At 41.3% G+C, this 26,955-nt stretch overlaps 1 protein-coding gene across 1 annotated transcript; it reads right to left on the reverse strand.

Moving 5' to 3' along the window:
• Window positions 1-953: 953 nt before the first annotated feature.
• On the reverse strand, window positions 954-25,420 carry LOC124288114 (multiple epidermal growth factor-like domains protein 10). Its single transcript, XM_046724677.1, has 8 exons — window positions 25,393-25,420; window positions 7,069-7,167; window positions 6,627-6,728; window positions 5,364-5,576; window positions 4,696-4,881; window positions 1,885-2,022; window positions 1,524-1,661; window positions 954-1,099 (listed from the first exon to the last, which is right to left on the reverse strand). Exons 2-8 carry the CDS (start codon window positions 7,157-7,159, stop codon window positions 954-956), a joined length of 1,014 nt encoding a protein of 337 aa, XP_046580633.1. The 5' UTR covers window positions 7,160-7,167; window positions 25,393-25,420.
• Window positions 25,421-26,955: the final 1,535 nt, after the last annotated feature.

Genomic DNA, 26,955 nt, shown 5'->3' on the forward strand with positions numbered 1-26,955 from the left:
AGGATGAACGTCCTGCTGGTGCAAACAGTGACAGTGAAGTGCAAATTAAAATTCGGAAAAAGAGGACAGGAGTGTGAATGATCAAATCAGATTGGATCAAATGAGGGCACATAATAATGCGGGGACCCTCCCTTAATTAAACTGAAACGACACTGGCTATTCATATACATTTGTTAAGATGAATATAGTGAGTATCAAAATGACCAGACCTGTTGATAGAAACAAAGAGAGATCATTCATTAATACAAGTAAGAAATGATATTCCTGCAACGCAAAGTAATTGTTAATATACAAATGTTCATAGAATTGTTAAATCACTTAAAACTAACATGTACATGACTGTAAATGTACAGAATAATGTATCTGCCACATTGTGTCCACAGACTGATATACAGTTCTTACCACATTTGCCATCGCAAGCTGTGGATGAAGTATTTGAGAAACACATCGGAAACTGCCTTACATTATTGATGCTGTGAAGTATATTGGAATCACTGGTCAATCTGACACTGATGTGTTCTTGAACATATTGATAAGGTCATGCTTATACAGACTTAATCGAGTCTGGACCAGACAATCCAGTGATTGTCACCATGCGATACCTTGGCAGAGTATGTTTGTGTGAAAAAAACACGTTCGAGTCATTGACCTAAAGTAGTTACAAGACTCTGTATTATTCGAAAACCCAGTTTATTTAATACAGGCGTTCTAACCTACCCTTGCTATATAGCTGGGATATTGCTGAGTGCGGCGTTAAACAACAACGAACCAACCAAACCTGGGAACAATGTTCCAGTCGAAGACACCCTTGTCAAACTCTCTACCAAACACTCAGATTGATCAGGTTCTAAATCGACCTTCCTGTGATAGGTCAATCTAAATCATCTTGATTCTGCTTACAATATAGATAAAATCTCTCCAATGGTGCAAAATACATTTACAGCATAATGGTTCTAACCTTGAAGCCTCATTTTACACGTCGTTCCATTCCAACCTGGTTGACAGCCCACTGGGCAGCTGCCGTCCACGTGGTTGCAGTTAGTTCCGTTACAGTGTCCACAGTCCGATGCACAGTTCTTACCATATTTGCCATCGCAAGCTGTGAAGGTTGAATTTGAGAAACACATCGGAAACTGCTTTACATTACTGATGCTGTGAAGTATATTGGAATCACTGGTCAATCTGACACTGATGTGTTGTTGGACATATTGAAAGAACCATGCTTATACAGTGAAAATAGAAGCGACAAAACCCTTTTTCCACATCCATAAGAAATCTCTGCCAAAAGCAGAGTCAATTGTACAATTGTGACTATATCATGAGTATATATTTGTTTTAGTGGTGTTACAGCTGTACGATGTTGTTTGCAAACGCATCGAGTCTGGACCAGGCAATCCAGTGATTGTCACCATGCGATACGATGGCAGAGTATGTTTGTGTGAAAAAACACGTTTCAAGTCATTGATCTAAGACTCCGTATTATTCGAAAACCCAGTATATTTAATACAGGCTTTCTAACCTACCCTTGTCACAAGCAGGTTCGGTCCACCCATCATCACAGCCTTGGTGACATGTGCCGTTAGTTCTGACACAGAAGGTGTTGTTCAGGCAATGTCCACACGCGTGAGAGCAGTTGAAGCCATAGGTTCCACTCACACACTCTGTAATGACATATATTGTATGTATGTGTGTCTTTTGATATTTGATCGTTACTGAGACTCACTATCTTAACATGGTACATGTGGTACATGCGGTACATGTGGTACACTGATATATTCGTTGTCGCATAAGACCTTGTTAGTCTATGTTCTTACCAGGTCACTCCGATCTGCTTTCTTGATATTACTAAAGTATTAGGTTACATTGATGTGCTTTGTTCCTCACCTTGAAGACAGTCTGTTCCATTAAATCCTGGTGGACATCCACTTCTACACTGACCTACCACTTTGTCACAAATCTCAGACTCGTCGAAACAGTTGCACTGCTTTTCGCAGTCTTCTCCGAACCAGAAGTCACTACAGACTGAAAAAACAATTCCGTGTTATTCCTTTTGATATTCGGTTGTTGTTTTTCACAGTATTTTAACATGAACAGAGACAGAAACCAGACCCGGGCAGTAGTGTGAACACACAATGTGTATCACAAGTAGTGTTCATAAAGAATCTAGTTTACTTTGTTTGTTTTGACTAATGTGGGGCTCATAGTGCGTTCCATGTGAACATCTCTGTAGACCTCAAATCTGATAATATTGTTCCAGTCGAAGACGCCCTTATCAGACTATCTACCTCTAGTCTATCCCACTGTATGACGCCTGTTGTTGCCTCGGGACTATTTTACTCCCCATGTCAAGGTTTCAACACAGTTTAAGAACATTTACATTGTGTCTTAAAAACATAACTACGGTCTTACAGTGGTCCGTTGTTCCTTAACAGCTCGATTCATGCTTTGCACAACAATGACATATGTTGTAATGGGGAGGGGTAAATTGTCCCAAATCGGCCTTATATATTTTTTTATAATGCACCTGGTCTATGTGATTTCATTATGTAGGTGTGTGTGGGCTTGTACTGACCTCATGACACAATCACTGACTCTCATGCCACAGAAGATGAAAATTCTGGAAGCTATCACATTACATCACATCACATCAGTACTAGTTTCTGTCTACAGTATTTAGAGAAACAACAAAACACAATAGAATGTGTATTATACAGTAATTGTTTCAAACACCAATAATTCTTGATTTGTAGCGTATAGGTGCGACAACACACATCTGTAGACATTACTATAACAAATACATGATTCCTATTTACAGCTACTTCACGACTGGGTGAGGTGAGGTGAGGTGAAATTGGGTTTAACGTTGTACTTGAGAATATTTCGCTCATATGACGACGTGCATGCGTGTGTATGTGTGTGTGCGGCTGCTTGTACTAGCCCAGACTTTGGTTTCATAGTGCTAGCCCACTGAGATTCCATGCCGCAGTGAAGCATGAATACCCCACTCAGACACATTATACTGACTCCGAGCCGACCAGTCCTTGTTGTACACATTAATGCCGAGCGCCAGGCATGGACCAACAAGTACCATATTTTAACGTCTTTTGGTATGACGCGGTCGGGGATCGAACCCGCGACCTTCCGCTCTCCGGGCGGACGCTCTAACCACTACACCACGGAGGCGGTACTCACGATTGACTGAGTGAATAACTATAGACGCTTGAATGGGTTTGAGCACTCACACCGCTCAGGAGTCCCTCACCAGGCGCGTGCTGCACATGTTGAACGACTTCACGGTACACCACCCTGCTAATCCCTAGCCTGTTATCTATACTTTTGAAAGACAAGTCGGTAATGCCTTACCTTACAAACCTCACTTCGCCTGAAAAACTTATCTAACGAATGCAAACATGTGATATTCAAAAAAGCTAGGAGATGCCCTATTTGCTATGTTTGCCAGAAGATGTAACCTTGTGAATTAATTCTTAACCTACTATTTCAATTGTATCTGGATTTAACTGTTTTTCAAACTACCTTGTGTACACGAGTAATTTTAACTATTCTAATGGTTCTGTAACATTCTATATCAATATGTCGATTTGTATGGGTGAATGATACATGGTGAAGTTTTTGAAACGTTATGAATGTATGCATGTGACTAAACTTGAAGATATGTAAGAATATGTGTGTGGGAATGCTTGTGTGTTTTTGTTTGCGGGAAGGGGAGGGTGTAGGGTGGGATGCTGTAGTGTTGTGTACTGGGTGTAGAGATTGGGTGGTGGGAGCGGAGGATGTGTGTGTGTGTGTGTGTGTGTGGGGGGAGAGAGGGGTGTGTGGGTCAGGATGCTGTCGTGTTGTGTAATGGGTGTAGAGGTTGGGTTGTGGGAGTGGAGGATGTGGATGTGTGTGTGTGTGTGTGTGTGGGTGGGTGTAGGGTGCGATGTGGATGTGTGTGTGTGTGTGTGTTGGGGAGGGGTGGGTGTAGGGTGGGATGCTGTAGTGTTGTGTAATGGGTGTAGAGGTTGGGTGGTGGGAGTGGAGGATGTGGGTGTGTGAGTGTGTGTGTTGGGGGAGGGGGTGTGTGTAGGGTGGGATGCTGTAGTGTTGTGTAATGGGTGTAGAGGTTGGGTGGTGGGAGTGGAGGATGTGGATGTGTGTGTGTGTGTGTGTGTGTGTGTGTGTGTGTGTGTAGGGTGGGGATGCTGTAGTGTTGTGTAATGGGTGTAGAGGCTGGGTGGTGGGAGTGGAGGATGTGTGTGTGTGTGTGTGTGTGTTGGGGGTGTGGGGGTGTAGGGGGATGCTGTAGTGTTGTGAAATGGGTGTAGAGCTTGGGTGGTGGGAGTGGAGGATGTGGATGTGTGTGTGTGTGTGTGTGTGTGGGGGAGGGGTGGGTGGGTGTAGGGTGGGATGCTGTAGTGTTGTGTAATGGGTGTAGAGGTTGGGTGGTGGAGGATGTGTGTGATGTGTGTGTGTGTGTGTGTGTTGGGGGAGGGGTGGGTGTAGGGTGGGAAGCTGTTGTGTTTTGTAATGGGTGTCTGTTTCATTTTGATCATGTTCTAAATCGATCTTCCTGTGATAGGTCAATCTAAATGATCTTGATTCTGCTTACAATGTAGATAAAATCGGCTCGGGTAAAGTTTATTATTCATTAACTTTGAATGGAAGTAGTCGAGATGGGTGCTAGATTATACCCACCAAACACCTGCACTTCACAGAGGCTGAGGGAGTCTGCAAGGATTGTAATGGTGACATTTCTTCCTGTCAGAGTTTTGTCACAGGTAACATTCCAGACGGTTGGAGGGAGACCTGCCTTAGGCCATTTGAAACAAGACCTCCCGTCTACCAGAACTTCCATTCCCTTCCTTCTGTACTTGTTGGCATCTTCATGAAAGAGATGTAAAACAGCATCAGTACTTCTCAACAAATTGTATCCTCATATCATACTCGAACGTGTTCGCTCTATAACAGTGTGATATCAGTCAAATGTTACAAGTGGTCATTGACATTTCATAGTAAACAATTTTCCCGCATGGGACTCAACCACAAAAAGTACAAGAATATATACTTTACTGTCAAAGTGTAATCCCAAATATAACAGATGTCACATTAGACCACTTTCTAAAAGGCTCGGTGTGTGCTTCAGACATAGATTTACAATTTACACCTTACAGAATGCTCCACAGCAAAGAGCACAGCGAACTTCAGGTGTCTTTGGTTATGATATTTATACCATACGTTAATAAAGCGCCATCGTATTGCAGGTATGTAAATACGCCAAAACAGATGTTGGTGTTCACCTGATTATAGATTGTAACATAACTATCCCATTTCATTCATTTTGCCTGCTATGAAAGGCCACTTACTGTCTTTCCGATTGTAGATTGTGATATATTTTATCTGGTGGTCTGTTGACAGTGCTACATTCCACCAAGAGTTCCTGTTTTGTTCCCCTGCTGCAGCATGTGAGCATGTCCCGGACTTGAAGTCTGTATTGGTGTTGCCGTCCACAGCCTTATCAGCATGGTAAGTCTGGTAAATACCTTTTTGTGTCGCAGTGCGATTTAGCGCCACATTTTCTGAGATGAAAGAAAGAAATGGTTCTTAATGTAGAGAAATGGTTCTTAATGTAGAGATGATAGAAAGAAATGGTTCTTAACGTAGAGATACCACAACAGAGATCATAGCTAATGATGTACTCAATAGTTCTTAATGTAGAAATACGACAGAGATTTCAGCTGATACATGTTATAACTACTGATGAGTTGAAAGAAGTATCGGAAAGTACGATAGTTTCCTATGACCGGGGATAGTAATGTACGTAGCGCCGCGAGCAGGCAATGCACCTGGATATGAGCGCCATATAATCCCACTATTACTATTTACTATTACTACTTATTCAAAGGTACTTAATGTAGAGATACCACAACATAGATCACAGCTGCTATATGCCATAACTAATTGTGTACTTATAATCATGCTAGACAAGGCAGATACGGGATATCCTCGAAAATAGAAAATATTGGAAAATAAGCAATACATATGCGCACAAAACGTCCATACTCCCAAACATACCTGCACATACATACATGCACGCACGCACACACACACACACACACACACACACACATACATACATCCATACTTCCATCCATCCATACATCCATACATACATACACACACAGACACACATCCATCCATCCATACTTCTATCCATCCATCCGTACATACATACATACATACACACTTCCTTCCATCCATCCATCCATCCATCCATCCATCAATACATACATACATACACACACCCACATCCATCCATCCACACACACACACACACACATCCATCCACCCATTACATATATATATATATACATACATAACATACATACATCCATACACATCCATCCATCCATCCACACACACACACACACACACACACACATACATACATACATACATACATACATACATACATACATACATACATACATACATACATACATACACCATCCCACACACACACACACACACACACACACACATACATACATACATACATACATACATACATACACACACACATACACACACACACACATACATACATATTCATATTTCTTCTCACTTACGTTTTTGACAGTAGCTTCCATACCAGCCTGGGTCACAATTTCCTCTACAGTCCATCGGGGAGTGACAGGGTGTGTCCTGACAGTGACAGTCGAATTTACGGCCTGTATTGAGACAAATGTAGGCACATGATGCTAAGTAGGACATTCTTTATATACTGTGGCAACTTCTTTCAGAGGCATGTAGAAGTTGGGGCAGTAAGGAAGGGTAACAATATATGGATGAACAACTTCTTTATTGCTGTGAGAGCGACGTTTCCGTGTAGGTTCTAACACTGTTATCAAGCAAGTGATGAACAGCAAAAGTATAAAGGAGCTTAAACAAGTTATACAAGCCATAAAGAAGTTGTTCATCCATATATTGTTATCCTTCCTTATACTGTGTCATTTGGTGCAAGTGAAGAGCAGGGAAGATTCTAACCAGAACAACAACAAAGTAACTGACCTTGTACATGTTGCCGTGTGCTTCTTGCCTCTATTATGACAGTCATCAGTCCAAAACACACCAGCCAAATCGTACTCCAGTGGGGCGCCATTCCAAAGACTACAAGTAAACGTGAACATGATTTTGTATGGGTCAACAAGATACATGTATATATGAGATGGCTATGGCAAGACATTGACGTTGGAATTCTGCAGAAAGTTCATTGTTGCACGTGCAGTATGAGGCCGGGCGTTGTCTGGTTGAAAAATCTGTGTCTGTTGGTCAATAATCGGGAGAAGGTGAGGCTGTAATACGTGGTTGATGTAACGTTGGGCTGTCAGGTTCCCTTCAACGATCACCAAGTCTGATTTCTGGTTGTATGAGATGGATCCCCAAACCATAACGCTTTCTCCGCCAAATCTGTCCCCTGTCGGACGCAGATGGGCGCAAAACGTTCATGACGTCTCCTATACACGTTTTCTTCCGTCGTGATGTTGCAAAAGAAAACGGGATTCATCAGAAAACCAGATGCGCCTCCAGTTTTGTAAAGTCCATATCCTTACGTTGTTGCACCACCTGAGTCGTCGGCGGAGATGTAGGGGGCGTAGTACAGGTCCAACAACTGGTCTACAGGCACGTAAACCCGCTTCTTTCAGACGGTTCCTAATCGTTTGAGCTGACACTCTCCTCAAACCTGGTATTTGTGTGGCAGTCACGGTTGGTAGGGCATGCCGATTACGCAGGTGATGGACCCGGATGTACCGATCTTGAAGGGGGGTCGTGATTCTTGGCCTTCCACTTCTCGGGCGATCGTTGGTCAAATTGAAGTTGTTGTAGCGGCTCCAAAGTCGGGATATCGTTGTTTTGTGAACATTTAGGTGCCGTGCAACAGTTCCAAAACTTTCTCCGGCTTGAACACGACCAATGGCGATATTTCGGTCGGCAGCACTCAATCGTGGCATTTTTCACACAGCTTTTCATGCGACAAATGAATGAATATAATACGAAAGCACATGGGCTTTTTTATACACCCCTACATTAACTGCCATTTTCATGATTTGCATGTGTTTTTTGTGCGAAGTCACCATGAGGGTCATTTCATGCGTTGTGACGGAATAAGCAATAAAATACACTTATGCGTACAAATGCAGTTGTTTGGATGGTAATCTTCATTAATTACGTGTATAATTTCAATACATTCGAATAACATTTTATTTATATACTCGGCGTCATTAATGAAGGGTCAAGCTATTGGTAACACTATTTCTAAACAGTTGTAAAATCTTCGTTTTTGTTTGAAATATATACAACTGAATGTTTTACAAACTTTCTTAACAGTATGGAAAACACATCAGGTCGTTGAAATGCCATTATGGAAATCCACCTGCCACTTAATGTCAATGATTTGCACGCTCAAGTCTCTCCATCCATGGAAAGTGGAGGAAAATAGACATGCATTGATGCTTTTTCACTGTCGTTCACTGTTCAGGTACCTGTTTAAAATCGCATCTTAAAATGAGACGGTTTTTGACACTTGCTGAAATGGGTCAGGCTTTTGGCCTTTTAGAATCTGGTCAAACTCAGTTGCTGTCCGTTTTAATGTGAGTCAGAGTGCTATTGGCAGACTGTGGCAGGCATTTCAAGCCAACAGGTCCGTGGAATATGCACGTCAACCAGGTCGCCCCAGAGTCACAACAGTCCGAGATGATAGGCACATGATTAACACTGCGTTACGTAACAGATTCCTTAACGCAGCAGATCTTGAGACAGAACACAATGCTAACAATGTAAGGATATCCAGGAGCACCGTTCGCCGATGTTTAAGGGCAGTCTCTGCTGTAGGCGACCTGCCTTTTCGTCAACCACTAACACAACGTCACAGGAAGGCGCGTTTGAGATGGAGTAGACATAATGGCCGCTGGAATCAACGTCAATGGTCTCGTGTGCTTTTCACAGACGAATGCAGATTCAATTTGTCCTTCCATGATGGTCGGCAGAGAGTTTATTGTCGCAATGGAGAACGAATCATAGATGCAACTATGCCACGCATAGCCGATTTGGTGGGGGTCAGTCATGGTTTGGGCAGGGATAACTCCTACTGGACGTCCTCCACTGCACGTCCTCCACTGCACATGGTCGACGGTAACCTTACGGGACAGCGTTATTGGGACGAGATTCTGGCTCCTATAGCAGTACCATTCCTGTAAGCTATGCATGGCTTTAATGGTCGACACTCTTTACTGCCACTGCAACGCTAGGCATCATAGGATCAGGATTGTCACGGAGTTCCTTAAGCAGCAGGGGGTAAAGCGGCTATTATGCTCGCCAGACCTCAACCAAACTGAGCATGCCTGGGATGAACTCAATCGACGTGTCTAAACACGTCACCCAGCACCAGTGGATCTCCCGGGACTCCGCAGAGCTCTAGTACAGGAATGGAATGCGATTCCGCAAGCTTTCTTTATGAATTTGATAAGGAGCATGAGGACATGGTGCACCAGTGTCTTGGACGCGCGAGGAGGGTACACAAGATATTGAATGACAGAGTGCTTCATGTTTGTCATTTTGGGATTTATTCGATACAACTGATGTTTGCTAGTGCTGCTTGAACCTTTTGTCTGGATGTCACGATGTGTCACGTTTGTCAACACATTAAACACTCTTAGTTCTATTATTTCAGAGAACCTTTTCTTCACATGTGCTATATTTCATTTGACCCTTTATAAATAACGCCTATGGGAAGAAATAATCAGCGATCAATAAGCTAACAGTAAATTAGATATTCCTAGATATGAGAGAACCTGACATTCCATCATCAAATCCTGTCTGACATTGCTTTCCACATTTGGTTATTATTCATTAACAATGTGACACGAAAAGCTACCTTCTCATGCCTACACATAATCCTTGCAAACAATACGAAAATACAAGAAGACTTTTGTGTGTATTCTCTACTGCAAGTAAGACTTGGAAGAGACAAAATAAGTATATTTTCCAAAATAGTCTGCTAGAGATGCTATTATTGAATTTTGTCCCTAGTGTCACATTGATAATCAGTAGTCCCTTTAGATGTATCACACGGAGCTAGTGCATCCCGCTTTCTGTCACCTCATGTGTTTACCTGAATGGAAGTATGGAAGATTACTAAAATGTGCTTACATAATTTATTTGGTTTTGTTAAATATTTTCGTTGGATTTCAATAATGAAGTAATGTCATGAATCCCTGTTATGAGAGAAGAAAATACTGAAAAATAATTCCATTGCCGTTATACCTCTTTGTTCTTTATTAGGCACGTTTATGAAATGCATAAATTAGCTTTATGATTTTTTATTTATTTCAGATTGATTATCAGCATTGAACGTAGTTTATTACTTATGTTTTACAGTTTCTTCTGTTGGTTGGGGAGCAATTAAGTTACTCCAAGCACGGACATGACGGAAGTATTTCTTGTATTGTTGTTACAAACCTCATTTCCTACTTAACATATAGAATTATTTTTCAGTATTTTCTTCTCTCATAACAGGGATGGGACTAGCAGTTTCTGCTCCATTAGTCCAGACACTTCATATGGAGGGAGCATTTTGACTGTTTATGACAGGTAACCCAAATGAGAAGGGTTAAAAAATGAAACATTTAAATTCCATAAACCAGAGGCGATCAAAAACGACTAAACTACCGGGAGAAAGAAAGTTATCACTTCTGAAGTTATTGTATGAAAAACAAAAACACTGGTACAAGTTTGAACCTAAGCAAGAAACAAGCTGTCCGAAAACTTTTTCCAAAACGTGAAAAACGTAATTGTTGGACAGTTGGTCCAAATGAAAGTGCATGATTGTGGCATGATTGGCCAGACCCAAGACCGTCCAAGATCGGGAAGACTAAGAGTCACGACACCGGCCGAAAACAGCTACATCCGACAGATCCACCTCCGGAACAGATTCGTGGCGTCAACGTCGGCGACAGTACTAGGACACGCCATCAGCAGACGAACAGTCGTTCAACGACTTGTTATGGCTGGTATAGGTGCCTACCGCCCCTTCTATGGAATGGCCTTGGCGCCTCTGCACCGTTAATGGGCACGAACGGTACGTCGGTGGCAGCGACGTGACATCTCTACAGATGAAAATCAGTTCAGTCCGTTCAGAAACGATGTTCACGTTTTCCGACGTTGAGGAGAGCGACTGGCGCCAGACTGCGTTCAAGAAGTTCATCCGTTCGATGGAGAAGGCGTCATGGTGTGGGGCGGTATGTGTCGCCTGAGAACAACAAGACTGGTTATCATCCAAGGAAATCTGAATGCCCAGCGATGCAGGGATGAAGTGTTGAGACCTTTTGAGTGCCCTGTATTCGCCAACAGCCAAGAGGAGTAAATTTTGCAGCACGACAACCAAGGCGTCACACCGACAGAATTGTTCGAGAATACGTATTGCCATGGCCAATGCGTTTTTAGACATGAACCCTATGAACATATCTGGGATCGCCTTCGACCTATGGAACAGGATTCCTGCTGACGCCATCAGCAGAAGACCTGAACAGACTATATAAACAACCCTGAACCAAAGAAGCAGTAATTGCAATATTAGAGGAACGTAATCTATACGAACATCGGAGAGAAACAAACAAGGGTATTAATGGATATGTATGGAGAATACCACTTAAACATATTCGCCCAGATTTCTTAAAGATAACCAGAACTCTTAGAATTCCTGTTGTCACCACAAACTACAATCTACAGGTCGGATCAGTCAGTAATTTCAGAAGAAATAGAACGATTGGAAAGGAATGCAGGTTTAGATAATAGCCTCTTTTATGGTTCAGGGTTATTTACTAGACAATGTAACAATACCATACGTTGGTTATAAACAGCGAAAATAGTTCACAATGAACGAACAATTGTTCTTAGAAGTACTATCATGTAGTATGTCCTATCAAATAATCATCAGTAAAAGAACAGAATAAGAGAAGACAAGAACATTTTCGACACGATAGATTAACGAGGAAGAGATCTTCACAAAGACGTCATTACTCAAGCCAAGAAGAAGATTGCAAAGAAATGCATGAAATAAAAATATAGACAAACCGGTTTAAATAGACCTAAAACAAGTGGATTCATAATTAAATCAAGAGCAAGGAGAAAACCAAAATTGGTTCTATCTTTGGTTCTCCTAGCCCCTCCAACACAATACAACAAATAACATAACACACACTGGATGACTATGCTGTGCACCACCGCGATACTGAAAGAACGGGCAAACTAGAGGCCAAGTGACCGCGACACTTGCAAACGGTTCTCTACAGAATCTTTGACATATAACCGTCTTTAGCGCTCTCGCTTTTCCATCTGCCATGCCTCTTAAACATCCTGTCCGGGATGCCACTGTTAGCAGCCGCAGAGGCACCACCTGCACGCAAACTGTGCAAGCCGTACTGTCTAATATCAGAAACGTATCAGTAGAACCACTTTGATCAGGCTGAACTCTGTCTGTCCGACGTGGCATGTTTGCTGACGTAGAGTGGACAATTCCTACGCCAGTGTGAGAAGTCACCGCAGTGAAAGCATGCTCCAAACCTTTGACCTCCCCGGCCACGAAAAAAAAGCTCAGTCCCAGTACCGGTCTGCACGGACTGGGTACTGGATGCTGGTCGTGATATCGGCCTATACGGGTGTCCACGTGAAGATCGCAGATTCGTGGCCTTGATCTTCTTGATAGCCTTGTTCTCTGCTCGCGTAATACGCCTGTCATCGTCAGGGTTCTCAGCCTACGTGACACGTAATGACGTACCATCTCCCAACCAGCTTCGGAAGAATCAGCTATTCGTATCAACTTATTACGATTCTCTATCCTGGATACCTCACTCTGCACAACTTCTTTAATGTAGTCTAACCTCTCATACTCTAGACCAAACTCAATCTGACGAAAAGCCTCAAGTGTCTCTGTGTTAAAATTGTACTGGATTCTATTACCTTCTCTAGACCATGTAAAGTCTTTATCGGCCTTCAATTTCTGGATTTCGTTTGTGGTTTTCGCAAACTCTTCTCTAACACCCTCGAGACTAGCCTCTATTCTAGATTGGATCTTGCGTTTCAAATCCATACGCTTTAAAATGGAGTCGAATTTGTCGTTAATGGGATTGCCAGATTCAGAAGTATCCATGACGCAATGTATACTTGGTGCACAACAAGCGAGAATGACAATTCCAATATCATACGCCTTATATTCTCTCATTAGGCGCCACCTACAACTGAATTGTTGTATTCCCCTACGCTAGGAGAAAGTAATTTCTATATCACTGGTCCCTCAAACGATAAAATACAGTTAACAATAAGTTGGAAATAGATGGACTATGTTAAATGTTAAGGATATTATTCAACATGTTACAAATGACTATTTGATACAAAATAAAAGACATAAATGGATTAAATGTTGAGTTACTTAGTAGCTGCCAATGCCTAAGGCAACATATCGCATCAAACTAAAATGTTTCCTTAGAATTCTTGCAACTGATACTGAACCATCGCCATGATACCCTTGTTGCATAGTAGAAATTGAATCTGTTTGAATGTAAAACCTGCCAAACGTTGTGAAACAGCTTTAGATATGGACGGTTAACAGCACTGCCACATACTCGGAAATAAATGTCATTTTTGTATTTAAGGGAAAATGAAAAGGCTACACATCTTGATTTTCATGCTGAGTCAGCTATACATCTACAGAATACACAAATGGACAATTCGCTTACCACGTGTCAAAGGTTTAAAAGTTATGCCAACAAATCATTATCATTACAACGAGTTCAATTCATATTCCGAATGCAAATATGGTGAATTTATGGAATTCTAGTCTTCATGTCAAAACCTCTTCACATAGTTGATTTAAACAATGAATCTAGCATAATCAGAGAGAGAGAGAGAGACAGAGAGAGAGTGTGTGAGTGTGTGTTTGGGTGTTCTAATTATCATATAGCCAGTGGTGTTAACTGGCTTACGCGTATATTCCTTACATGACCTTTCCGGCGAGACTACAGTTTGGCGAGAGCGAGAGAGATACATTTATTCAGTAAAGGGGACACATTATTATCAGGTGTACAGGATATACCATAATAAGTGCACCGTACAACATAATGAAAACTGCACAATTATACATTCTAGCACGACATTGTGTGATACCCGATTCTGATTGGCTGAGAGCTCATCAAAACCGTACTTAAATGGCAGTATAAGGACCGCTTATTATAGTGACCGATTGACCGCGTATTCAATACAATGAACTCGTATACCCTTTTGTTTGTAAACAAACATGTCGGAAATCGGCGATTTCTTCCCCGCCAGCATCTTTGGTGCTTTAGAGGTGAAAAGCGAATGGTTTGAAGAAGAATTACTAGAGCCTAATCGCATTGAGAAACCTTCGAAGCAGGAAAATTCTACAGGTAGCGAGAATCCCTTTAACATGTGATAAACCGAAATATCAGTAGGCGCCTACTCGAACGTTAAGTGTATGTCTATTTGTATAAATAGGAAAGAACAAATTTTGAACTTAAAATAATCCTCAAGTTATCTCTCATTCCTCAAAAATGTTTTATTGCACAACACACTGAAAACGATGATGAAACGGATCGGGTTGAGTTGAGTCGGGTCTGCACAAACCACTGTGTTAGATCCCCCACCTTAACACTGCTCTCGCATGTTTGGGTGGAAGCAAAGGAAATAGTTAAGATTACCGGGCACAGAACTTCCAGAGTTTGTCCTCATATAACACTGATTCGTCAGCAGCTTTATTCAAATTCTCTATAAACTCATGAATAACTCCGTGTTTGGTAAAACCATGGAGAATTTGAGGAAACGTGTCAATGTGAAATTAGTCAGATCTGATGAAGAGGAAAAACTGAGAAAAGCCCAGCTTTTAACCAGAGTAAAATGTTCCATGATGACTTGGCAGCCCTACACATGCATAAGAGTCACATCAAACTCAACCGACGGGTCTAAGTCGGCATGAGTATTCTCGACTTATCCAAACACTTGCTGTATAATGTTTACTACAACAAACTCAAACAGCGATACAGTGATGGATGCCAGGTGTTGTACACCGACACCGATTCTCTGCTCTTAGAAATTCGTACCGAGTACCTGTACGAGGACATGGCGAAACGCATCCACCTGCACGATACGAGTGATTATCCCCCAGACCATACCCTACACAGCCAAGTGAACAAAAAGTCGATTGGAAAAATGAAAGATGAATGCGCAAAGAACCCTATTGCTGAGTACGTCGGAATGAGACCTAAAATGTATTCCATCCTAAAAGCGGAAAACAGTGAAATCAGAAAGGCTAAAGGTGTGAAAGAATATCTGGTGAAAAAGAGGCCCTGTTCGAGACGAACCTTCAAACATGAAATGACTGCGTTGAGAAATGATAAGCATAGGATATACGGTTTGAGAATGAACAAGACATCGTTGTCGCCGATGGATACAAAACAATGGATTGCCGATGATGGTGTCACGACTTACACGTATGGACATTGTATTAAAGGGAAAATATCATGAATATATAATGGATAAAATGCGAAAAAAATATATAAAAATATATTTTAAAAATATAGGGGGCATTGAATGATGGTCCACCGAAAATTGGCGTTTTGTCACCATCAGTGGGAGCTTATTTGGACCTAAATAACGCCAGGAGGTGCCTGTCATATAACCCCATTCCCTATGCTACTTCATAACTGCACTTGGCCGTTTTCACGTGTACTTCCATGTGCATGGAACAATATAACATAAGACTTTATTTTCCCAAGAGAAATTCATATAGCACAGTTCACTAGTCCTGAAATATGATAAAGAGAATATATTGCATCAAACTTTAAACTTAGGACAACAACACGCTTACTTATCTTACCATAGATAGAAATATATAGAAAATTGGACATTATCACAGTTACGACAACGAATGGTCTTTAAACTTATGCATACAAACACTTTGATAAAGATGGCAATGACAAAATGGTTTTTTTCTATATAGCGAAACAGATAATGATGTGAAAAAAACCTGCACCTGCACGAATGGATGATTTCCGGGTCATTTGCGACTAGAAGGCAGAAACTGGTATAATTCGAAATAACATTTAGTATGTTATGGTTCTTCCTGACAAAGTACGACAGTATGGGGTCGTCTCACCATTTCAGTGAATTTAGCTCCCCACTTACTGAATACATTGAGTTTGAGCTCACCACACATTACTCTAAATAACATGTACACCACTTACAGAATTTACTTTGGAAAGTAGTGAACATTTCTAAGGAATTATACATTTTACTAAACCATGCATTCGTAATCATGGCTCAGGGCAGATGGATCTGACCCCGAAAAATTAAACCGAATGACGGCCAGGCAGTGCCTCCCCGTTGAAGACACAGACACCCGTTTCAGAAGTGGGCATTAAAAACTAAATGCTTTGAATAAATTTCTATAACACTGAGTGACGTAGGAAAAACAGCTGCTTTGGCATTTTAAATATGCTCCGTGTTGGCAGTCCAAGCGAGTTTTTAATGGATACTGGTGCCAAGATGAAACATGAACAAATAGTATCAGTGCTATTACAAAATCCTGTGTTAGGTGGTGGTGAACACGTCATGAGAATGTGCTCAGAACCAGGTCTTGAAACATGCAAATTCACGACCACACGTTATTGATACCACAACCACCACTAAATACGCGCAAGTTAATCAAGCATATGCCAAAGACATTTACACCAGCACAAGAAAAACGTCTTTCACGTAAGTGAAATATACTTATACTCATTATCAATATATTTGTCCATTAACATCTCAGCATCTCAGTCCATCAACACTTTCATAATCAGATAAGGTGTAATCACTATGGTTATCTAACAGTATCGATGTGCCGTTGTACCAGTTAGAACCTTCAGGTTGAATGTATACAAAAGTAAACAATACATTTTTTTCCAAATGTAAACATGCATCGAACAAAATAAATTTACAGTTAATACTTTTATGAATATTCGTTTAATACTTGACAAAACAATTTCTTATGCATACTATTATTCCACATGATGTCCATCCTGTTCTTCATATCCTAGTGACCTGCACAACCAAAGTCTTGTGATTTTGAAAACGATAGAAGTCCTCACTAGGCCATGTTTCTGATATGTTCAAATATATTTATTGTTCATATAGCCAAGGACACATTTATGTGTGAGGTAGCAATGCTGAGCCTGCAACGCTCGGAGCGTCTTCGTGCTATTAGCATGTGGAACCTGGCAGATGTCAGTACACTTGACAATACGTTCAATGTTTTGAACACTGTCTGTGATTACTAGACTATGTAACAGGTACCAACGGATCCAGTCTCTTAACGATAGATTCACTAAGGCATCAAGGTCAAGGACGAGAGTACAGGATTGACTGATACAAAACCATGCTCTACGAAGTCAAACACTGAATCAAACGGCAATATGAGACTATTGGGGTACACGTTACGAGTCAAAAGATGGAAAATCGTCTACATGCAGCTCATCTCCATACTGGACGACCACGTGTTATGCTGCCCTTTATTATCGTCATGTTTCCAGGAGATGTCAAATGTGTACATAGCGTCGGAGCTGGTGTAATCGTCGCTGGCAACGTGTTATGTTTTTAAATGAGTCCCGTACTTGATAGGCGTGGTCATGTCTGGCGACTTCGAAATGGATGTGAACCAGAGACCTCATGAGAGACCTCGGTGGACGGATTTACAGGGGTGGTGGACTTACCGTCTCCATTATCAGGAAGTGGACAGTATTATCGGAACAACATATACTGACAACCCTTGCTGTTCTGTTTGAAGGCACTTGGGTCGAGGCTTTGTTCCACGAATCGTCAATTCTCACCGGCAGCACATCACAGAATCCAAGCTGTAAGCCCAGACCTTTACCCGATTGAGCACACCTGGGATATCACAGGGACACGTGTGCGTCAACGTCATAGGCCGCTGACCACGTGGGCTGATCTTGGCAAGGCGATGCAAGAAGAGTGAACAGATTCCCTCAAATTAGCATTGGGAGACTCTTATACGGTGTGCTCGTCCTAACAAAGTATATGACCTGATTGTGTCCAAACAGTGTAATACGCAATATTTGTATTCATAACTCTATAACCTGTGAACCCTTTTCGGGATGTTGTATAATTTAACAGCTAAACGAGATTTACCTTGGTAAGGTGAATTGTGACTGTAATTCTATCAACCGGTCAGTGATAAGGAGGCAACATGACATTGCGTGTTGCACGTGCAGACATCAGGTTTTAACAATGTTAAACAGATTCCAACACCTCCGATATCTTGGGTGGGATATTGCGGTAGGGCATGTCACCTCCTTATGACTCCTGACTGGTTGATAGAATTACAGTCTCCCTTCACCGTACCAAGGTAAGTCTCGTTTAACTGTTAAATTATATCAATCCAGTCACGTGATAAGTTGGTCCCATGAGACGTCAACATTGAACTGTTTAACATCACACACAAATACCCAAAAAATAAAACTGAACATTCTGTGGCTCCATCACCAAATACAAACATCACAAAACTTTCCAAAGAAATATTTATTCCTCGAGTCAAGAGAATATCCTGTACTCACAACCATGACAAAATGGGTAAAAAATAAAATTTCAAACAAAAAGACAACAGTGAAAATCATACAGTATTCAATTACTTATTTGAATACAAACAAAAGGCCCTCAACTGAACCTCTCTGTGCTCACCCATGTCTATCTCCTCGGGTGCACAACCAGGGGACACTCGCACCACCTTATATCATGATCCAATAAATGCACAGGTCAGTGGTCAGAGGACTTGTCATAATCAACTTGATCTTGTTAAATGGTTCCTGGCTAAGACTCCATTCAGTGGCTCAGAAAATTGTCTAGATGCCTATCCACACTGACATTGTAAATTCCTGGAATATGAGAAATCACTAGTTCAATGTTATTCTCAATACACCAATTCCAAACTGCTTTAGCCAGTTCATCACATACTTCAGAATGCATACGACCCATTTCTTTTATGTGTGACGCAGCTGTTGAATTGTCACATTGAATGTGTACTACCTTGTCAACAAGTACACTCAAATGATAACATTCCTAAATGAATAGCTTTCAATTCCAAGATGGTAACATGATCATTGCTTTCATCCTCTAACCATCGACCCTGTGCCTTCTCATGTCCACAACATGCTCCCCAGCCAATCTGACTAGCATCAGTTTGAATCAAAATATCACGCTGAGGGGATAGTATAGAAACTCTACTACCACAAATATTTTCAATCCACCAACATATATTCTCCCCCTCCAATATCGTTTGTATTACAGAGAGTACATATTCTTTCATTTGGGTGAGATTTGATCCATCGTCCTGTTTCAATTGGTAGATAATGGTTTGAAGTTCTGAAATTAAGTAACGCCCTCCGATTATTATAATGTAATACTAGTAAATTCAGATAGGTTTCATATTTCAATTCAGAATTTTTTGTAAATATTACAAATAGCGCCTCTTGAAGATTTTTCGGTGTTTTATATCCAGCTCTGTAGATTGATTTCTTTCAGTCTGTTTACAAGAAGTGCTTTAAGACTATTAGGACATGCCTGTGTAGCCCAAATATAACTCATTCCAATTTTTGTCAAAAGTGTCCTTAATACAGGCAAACCATTTATAGCCAGATGTGTTACAAGCTGTATCATTATAGAGTAATTTATAAACAATGAGAGAAAATTTAGAAGTCTTTCCTGAAATGAGTTTTCCAAAAAAGAGTAACATTCGTGATTTAATTTCAATTTCCAGCGCATACCTCCCAGTTCCCCATAAACCATGAATGAGGGGACGCTTTTTCTTAATGGGAGGAGTTTCTTTAGAAATTTTAAATGAATATTTTCTACCCAAGAATTCTTACCAAAACCCCACAATTCACACCCATAAAGAAGGACAGGGGCAACTAAGCAATCGAATAATCGTATCTTGTCGTAAGACAAATTAAGTAATCTACATTTGCTTAAAACAAAATGCATAGTTTTGGTGGCCTTCTCAGCAAGATTCTTTTTTATTAAGGTGAATGTATTATTTTTTGCATGCAATTCCTAGGTATTTATAAGGCACGTTCTCTATAAGGCGATTATTTAAAATAGATGTAAATAATTTCCCGAGACAGCTCAAAAGTGTAATGGGCCTATACTTTTCTGGTTTGGATCATCTTTTTGTTCATAGATAAGCACTATTACTCCATTTAACCAGCTTTCTGGGAAACTCCCTGTGTCTAAAACCGTGTTAAAAAGTTTTACATAAAAATACAATTATTCTAAAAATAAATCAATGGTGGAAGAAATGTACTTATTTATGACATCATCAAGCCCAGCAGCTTTATTATTTTTCAGTTTTGTAACTGAGGCAATAATTTCTTCCTTTGTTATGGTACCATTTAGCAATGCGCTGTCATTAATATCGAAATCGTTAATGGAGTTAGTGTCTAAATCAATATTTCCTGGTCCTTCATTAAACATTCTAAAAAAATCAAAAAAAGTAATTGTTTGTCTGGAAGCTTTGTCGTGTCACCTTATTTACCTTTTAAAAGTTTCCAAAAGGAACGAGGATCCGACTTTTCTAATTTAATAAATTTATCTTGAAGGCTTTTGGAGTATAGTCTTGAAAATTTTAAAAGGCGACGTGTGTAATCTTTACTGGCATTTATGAGCCGTTTTTTATTTGAAAGACGGCCGTAGGTTTTTCCTCGGAATTTTTTACATTGTTTTCCCAAAATGTAAGATTCCTTTGGAATGACTGCGGCTTGTCGGTGTTCCTTGCATGGAGGGGCTGCTACTTCCATATCCTTGGGCCCGCCATAGATGGCAAGGGGCAGTATGCCGTCCCCGTCCTCGCGGGTGGCTCTGCTTTTCCCGATAGCTGTTGGAAGGTACAACACTCTTCTTGTTGCATGGACAATTGTCTGCCAATTTGTCGACGAGGCGTTGTTAGTCCAGGCACCAGAAGAGGCTGTTGTCGTTGTACAGGTTCTCTATGTTGAGAGACGGTAGGGGATCGCGATTTCTTCCTGAACATCGAATGGAAGTCACTCCTCCTGGGGTGGGTGTGTAGTCTATCACTTTCTTTTTCCAAAATAAGCATTTCTTGCTGTCGACGCAGTGGTCGATGGCGCCGCACTTGCACGTAGAGTTGTCTCGCTCGAAGAGAGTGGGGAGTTCCGATTGAGTGGCCAGGCAGTCGGTGCATCGGTGGTGTCTGTCCTTGGGTTCCAGGCAACAGTAGTCATCCGCGAGAACGATGCGGAGTTTGCCTGCCGCGGGGCGAAATTGGTTGGGTGGGTAGAGGTAGACGAAATCCACTATTTTGCCGTCTTCTACGAATTGGCGAAAGTACAGCAAATACAGTTCCAGAAACTGGCGAGGTATTTGGTAGCGCTCGTAGAAGGGGTGTCCTGATTTCTCCAGGATTTGTTTCTCTCGGTCCGAAAGCAATACGTGGGGACACTTCTCCAGCAGGCTCTCGAAGACTTCGGCCATGTCGGAAGTTGTCATTGTCTGTGGCTCTGGGTCTATACCACCTCGGATTCGCGTATATCGGGCTTGCGATATGTGGTACTTCCTCTTCGCTTCCTGAAGGGACAAATGGCCCGATCGGATCTCGGCATAGGCTTTATGCGATAGCTTGGTTCGGGGCATTTTGTTGTGTTCTATACCTATATACCTGAGTGAGTGAGTTTAGTTTTCGCCACACTCAGCAATATTCCAGCTATATGGCGGTGGTCTGTAAATAATCGAGACTGGACCAGACAACCCAGTGATCAACAGCATGAGCATCGATCTGCGCAATTGGGAACCAGTGACAAGTGTCAACTAAGTCAGCGATCTTGACCACCCGATCCCGTTAGTCGCCTCTTACGACAAGCATGGGTTACTGAAGGCCAATATTCTAACCTGGACCATCATGGGTACCTATGTACCTGTGTATCTCTAATTCGAGTGCACTTGCATCGACATACTGGTGTTTTTATTTTCCGTATACCTGTCTTGGGGTTGGATAAACTACTCGGAACCACAAAGAAAACACAATGCAAACAAAAGTGTTCCAAAAACTCAAATGCAGTTTTTGTGCGAAACACCATTTTTTTGTGGCTCTGGGAGCCGAGTTGGCTAGTTTGGAGCTTATCGGCTTGGTGCACCTTTTTAGTCCCGTACCTTTATTCCCTATTCTACTCAATGTCATAGAAAACATCATCAAAATCTCTTGTAGTTCTGTCACGATCTTCGGTGTAAAAACTTTCTAGTTCCCTCATGTGTATGATTCAGCTTCTGTGTCTCAGACTTAACATCATCACACTTTGAAACTGCGGTTTTCACACACGTTTCAAGTTTGTCAACATGTGATATTGTCTCTATGATCGAGCGATCAAGCGATGTAAGTTTCTTGTCAAATCCTTGTCAAATCCTGGAGAAGTTAACAGTCGATACTTTCGACACATTGCATGCGTTGTTGAAGAAAATGGACCATACTTGTAAGATGCTTCATTTGGTCGAGTAATGGTTTAACCCAGATAGGTTGGCTAGTATCAGGACTGACCTGGTATTGAGATCCATGAACATTCCCTTGTCCGTTGAATTGTGCGTGGTGAATATGTCCTAAGTGGCCAGGTACGGGATCCATAGTGTGTGTGAAATCACAGGGAACTTGTCCATCCATTGTACACCCTGTGTTATACACAGCTGTCCACTTTAATATGGTATATATAGTTCAATGAAGATTTCGTTTTCAGGGATACTGTAGTATTCTATGTATAAATGCTGGTTGACGAGAGCTACTAAGAAACACGTCCGATCGCTGTCACACCAAGCCCAAATCCAATTGCTGCAAGGTGGTTGACTTTCTTAGTAACGTACAAATTCTAGTACTTTTTGGGTTGAGTCCCATCCGGGATTCGAACCCACACCCTCAGAGTCAGGCACCAAATCGCCAGCACAGTTTTGTCTAGGTTTTAGATTAGATTAAACAGCAGTTCCACTATTTGAGCTTAATTGTAGGATGACTGCTGCGTACCCAGTCCTTCAGACAAACCCCGACTGTCCCGCATCGCACTGGAAATCATGGTCCTCAACAGGAGAAACAACGCTTGCTCTACTGACCGCCTCCGTGGTGTAGTGGAGCAGAGCGTCCGCCCGGAGTGCGGAAGGTCGCGGGTTCGATCCCCGACCGCGTCATACCAAAAGACGTTAAAATACGGTACTTGTTGGTCCCTGCCTGGCGCCTCGGCATTAATGGGTACATCAAGGACTGGTCGGCTCTGGAGTCAGTATAATGTGTCTGAGTGGGGTATTCATGTTTCACTGTGGCATGGTATCTCAGTGGGCTAGCACTATAAAACCAGTACTAAAGTCTGGGCTAGTACAAGCAGCCGCACATACACATACTCACGCATGCACGGCGTCATATGAGCGAAATATTCTCAATCACGACGTTAAACCCAATTCCACCACCACCACCGCTTGCTCTACTCGTATCGTCATACAATGACTGAAACGGATCGACACTTGACCGAAAATCACTGCTGGCATGCTCATGATATTCCTCGTCAAAATTGTCACCATCGCCCTCATAAATAGTAATCATAGTCGTCATTATCATAATTTTGAGACTGTTCTCGCACCGACTGGAAAGATTCACGCATGCTGGAAAAATCCTTTGCTCATGCTAGTATTCATGTTTCGTAACTCACCAATCAATAACGCCAGGTCATTTGAGTTACTTGTTGCTGTGTGTCTGGTAGGTTAGTCGTTGTATTTTCTGGCTTTCTATTGGACATAGCTTTAGACTTAGCCTTCTTTTAATTAACTCCACCGAGGTGGACTGCTCGGTGGTGTCCGCCATGTTGAACTACACCACCTCAACAAAATAGTTAGATACTCGCTCCCGCAGGATGAACTCAATAAATGAACACGTTTACGCTCCCACAGAACGTAACAATATCAACCAATATCAGAGTATGAAGAGGTAAGTAAATATTCTCGCAGATAATGTTTTTAGGAGGAACGAAGAATCAGTACTTACCCAGCGACAGCAATGAAGCTCACGGCTGTATTGTCCGTCAACAAACAGCATGTAAACGAGGAAGTGAAAACCACACTGTATATACAGGGAGTCAAGCCCATTTGTTACAGCTACTTTGATTGGTTGGTATACATACCAGAATTATACAACGTGAATTAGTAGTGTATATTTCTATTATCGTACGTGCTGGTTGGCTAAGATTGATTAATAAGTACATGCACATGTATCTTTTTACATATAACATAACCACGGATTATTCAGCTTGCAATAATCTTATCACAAGTCTCTAATTCTAAATCCCGATAAGACCCCATGGTTTGTTCGATCCAAATCGTTTCTTGTAGGGTTCCCGCTTGTGTCGGTTTGGGTTTTCCCTATACATACACCTGAAATTCACTTGTTCTCAACAATAAATCATATATTTGATACTATTTTGGATTGGTGAGGGACTGGCATCTCATTCATCAGTATTTGCGATGCAAAGTTTTGTCCCTTATAGGTGTCAGAAGCCATTTATTGTGGGTTCGAATCCTCCTTAATTCCAGGTTTCTCAGTAGCTTGATTTGACCAAAGATACAAACTTCTAAGAAGATCATCAAGTAGTTATTTCCTCCCACACAAGGATTCCAGAGAAATAGTAACGCCTACTCATTAGTTAATGTTAACTTGCGCTTTCCACCCGTGAAGATCCGAACTGCTCTTCAGTAGCCCACGCTTGTCGTAAGAGTTGACTAACGGGATCAGGTGATCATGCTCATGATTTTCCTCGTCAAAATTGTCACCATCGCCCTCATAAATATCGTAATCATAGTCGTCATTATCATAATTTTGAGACTGTTCTCGCACCGACTGGAAAGATTCACGCATGCTGGAAAATCCTTTGCTCATGCTAGTATTCATGTTTCGTAACTCACCAATCAATAACGCCAGGTCATTTGAGTTACTTGTTGCTGTGTGTCTGGTAGGTTAGTCGTTGTATTTTCTGGCTTTCTATTGGACATAGCTTTAGACTTAGCCTTCTCTTTAATTAACTCCACCGAGGTGGACTGCTCGGTGGTGTCCGCCATGTTGAACTACACCACCTCAACAAAATAGTTAGAGACTCGCTCCCGCAGGATGAACTCAATAAATGAACACGTTTACGCTCCCACAGAACGTAACAATATCAACCAATATCAGAGTATGAAGAGGTAAGTAAATATTCTCGCAGATAATGTTTTTAGGAGGAACGAAGAATCAGTACTTACCCAGCGACAGCAATGAAGCTCACGGCTGTATTGTCCGTCAACAAACAGCATGTAAACGAGGAAGTGAAAACCACACTGTATATATAGGGAGTCAAGCCCATTTGTTACAGCTACTTTGATTGGTTGGTATACATACCAGAATTATACAACGTGAATTAGTAGTGTATATTTCTATTATCGTACGTGCTGGTTGGCTAAGATTGATTAATAAGTACATGCACATGTATCTTTTTACATATAACATAACCACGGATTATTCAGCTTGCAATAATCTTATCACAAGTCTCTAATTCTAAATCCCGATAAGACTCCATGGTTTGTTCGATCCAAATCGTTTCTTGTAGGGTTCCCGCTTGTGTCGGTTTGGGTTTTCCCTATACATACACCAGAAATTCACTTGTTCTCAACAATAAATCATATATTTGATACTATTTTGGATTGGTGAGGGACTGGCATCTCATTCATCAGTATTTGCGATGCAAAGTTTTGTCCCTTATAGGTGTCAGAAGCCATTTATTGTGGGTTCGAATCCTCCTTAATTCCAGGTTTCTCAGTAGCTTGATTTGACCAAAGATACAAACTTCTAAGAAGATCATCAAGTAGTTATTTCCTCCCACACAAGGATTCCAGAGAAATAGTAACGCCTACTCATTAGTTAATGTTTACTTGCGCTTTCCACCCGTGAAGATCCGAACTGCTCTTCAGTAGCCCACGCTTGTCGTAAGAGTTGAATAACGGGATCAGGTGATCATGCTCGCTGACTTGGTTGACACATGGCATCGTATCCAAATTGTATAGATCGATGCTTATGCTGTGATCACTGGATTGTCTGGTCCAAACTCGATTATTTACTGAGTGCGGCGTTAAACAAGTGACAAACAAACTTGCGCTTCCGGCCTATAAAGAGTTCAAAGATAGTCAGCAAATGTTTACTATGCTCAAACATATTGCTCGTCGTCATTGTGTCCCCGCAGTCGTATTGTGGAATGTAATTCTGTACATACTCAGCATGCTCATCAGCTGTATTACTTCAATATATTGTAAACAATGTCATTTGTATATATGAAATAATGCAGTAACTACTAATTATGTATTGTATTAATTTCATATTTATATAGCAATAATCCTCCTTGATGTATTGATAATAATCACATTTCTCATTTCAGGCTGCATAAGATATTTAAGCAGTTGTAGGCTAAGTAACATCATTAAAGCTCTTATGCTATTCTCATTAGGTCCGTCCACCTCAGTGAAGTGAAGGTCGGTAACCATATTTTATCAAAGTAGTAGCTTATTCATATTCATGATTTGCACAGGTTTGAATTGGAGTCCAAGTTTTATACTTCGTGTTGTCACTTTCTCCCTGACTCCACTGATAGAATAAGACAGCATCAGGAATATCAAAGTTGTCACGAGGACCTTGGAATATTCATATCAACCAAAACTCCCCTAGTGGGAGTCATACATGTAAGTCCCCAAACAATTAAAGTAAATTTAAACATGCTACTATTTTTAACCGTAGTATATATGTTACTTTAATTTATGGCTCGATTGTCCAAAATT

This window comes from Haliotis rubra, unplaced genomic scaffold (genome assembly GCF_003918875.1).
Source record: "Haliotis rubra isolate DU_JTF1 unplaced genomic scaffold, ASM391887v1 Scf412, whole genome shotgun sequence".
Lineage (NCBI taxonomy): Eukaryota > Metazoa > Mollusca > Gastropoda > Lepetellida > Haliotidae > Haliotis > Haliotis rubra.

Bases quoted from the DNA above. Each gene is read 5' to 3' on its own strand.
- LOC124288114 (XM_046724677.1), bottom strand. From the start codon at position 7,159: ATGGCGCCCCACTGGAGTACGATTTGGCTGGTGTGTTTTGGACTGATG. The intron at 4,882-5,363 runs GTAAGTGGCCTT...TCTTTCATGAAG, and splicing joins AATCTACAATCGGAAAGACA to ATGCCAACAAGTACAGAAGG. The intron at 2,023-4,695 runs GTGGGTATAATC...TTGTTTTTTCAG, and splicing joins CTGTGAAGTGCAGGTGTTTG to TCTGTAGTGACTTCTGGTTC.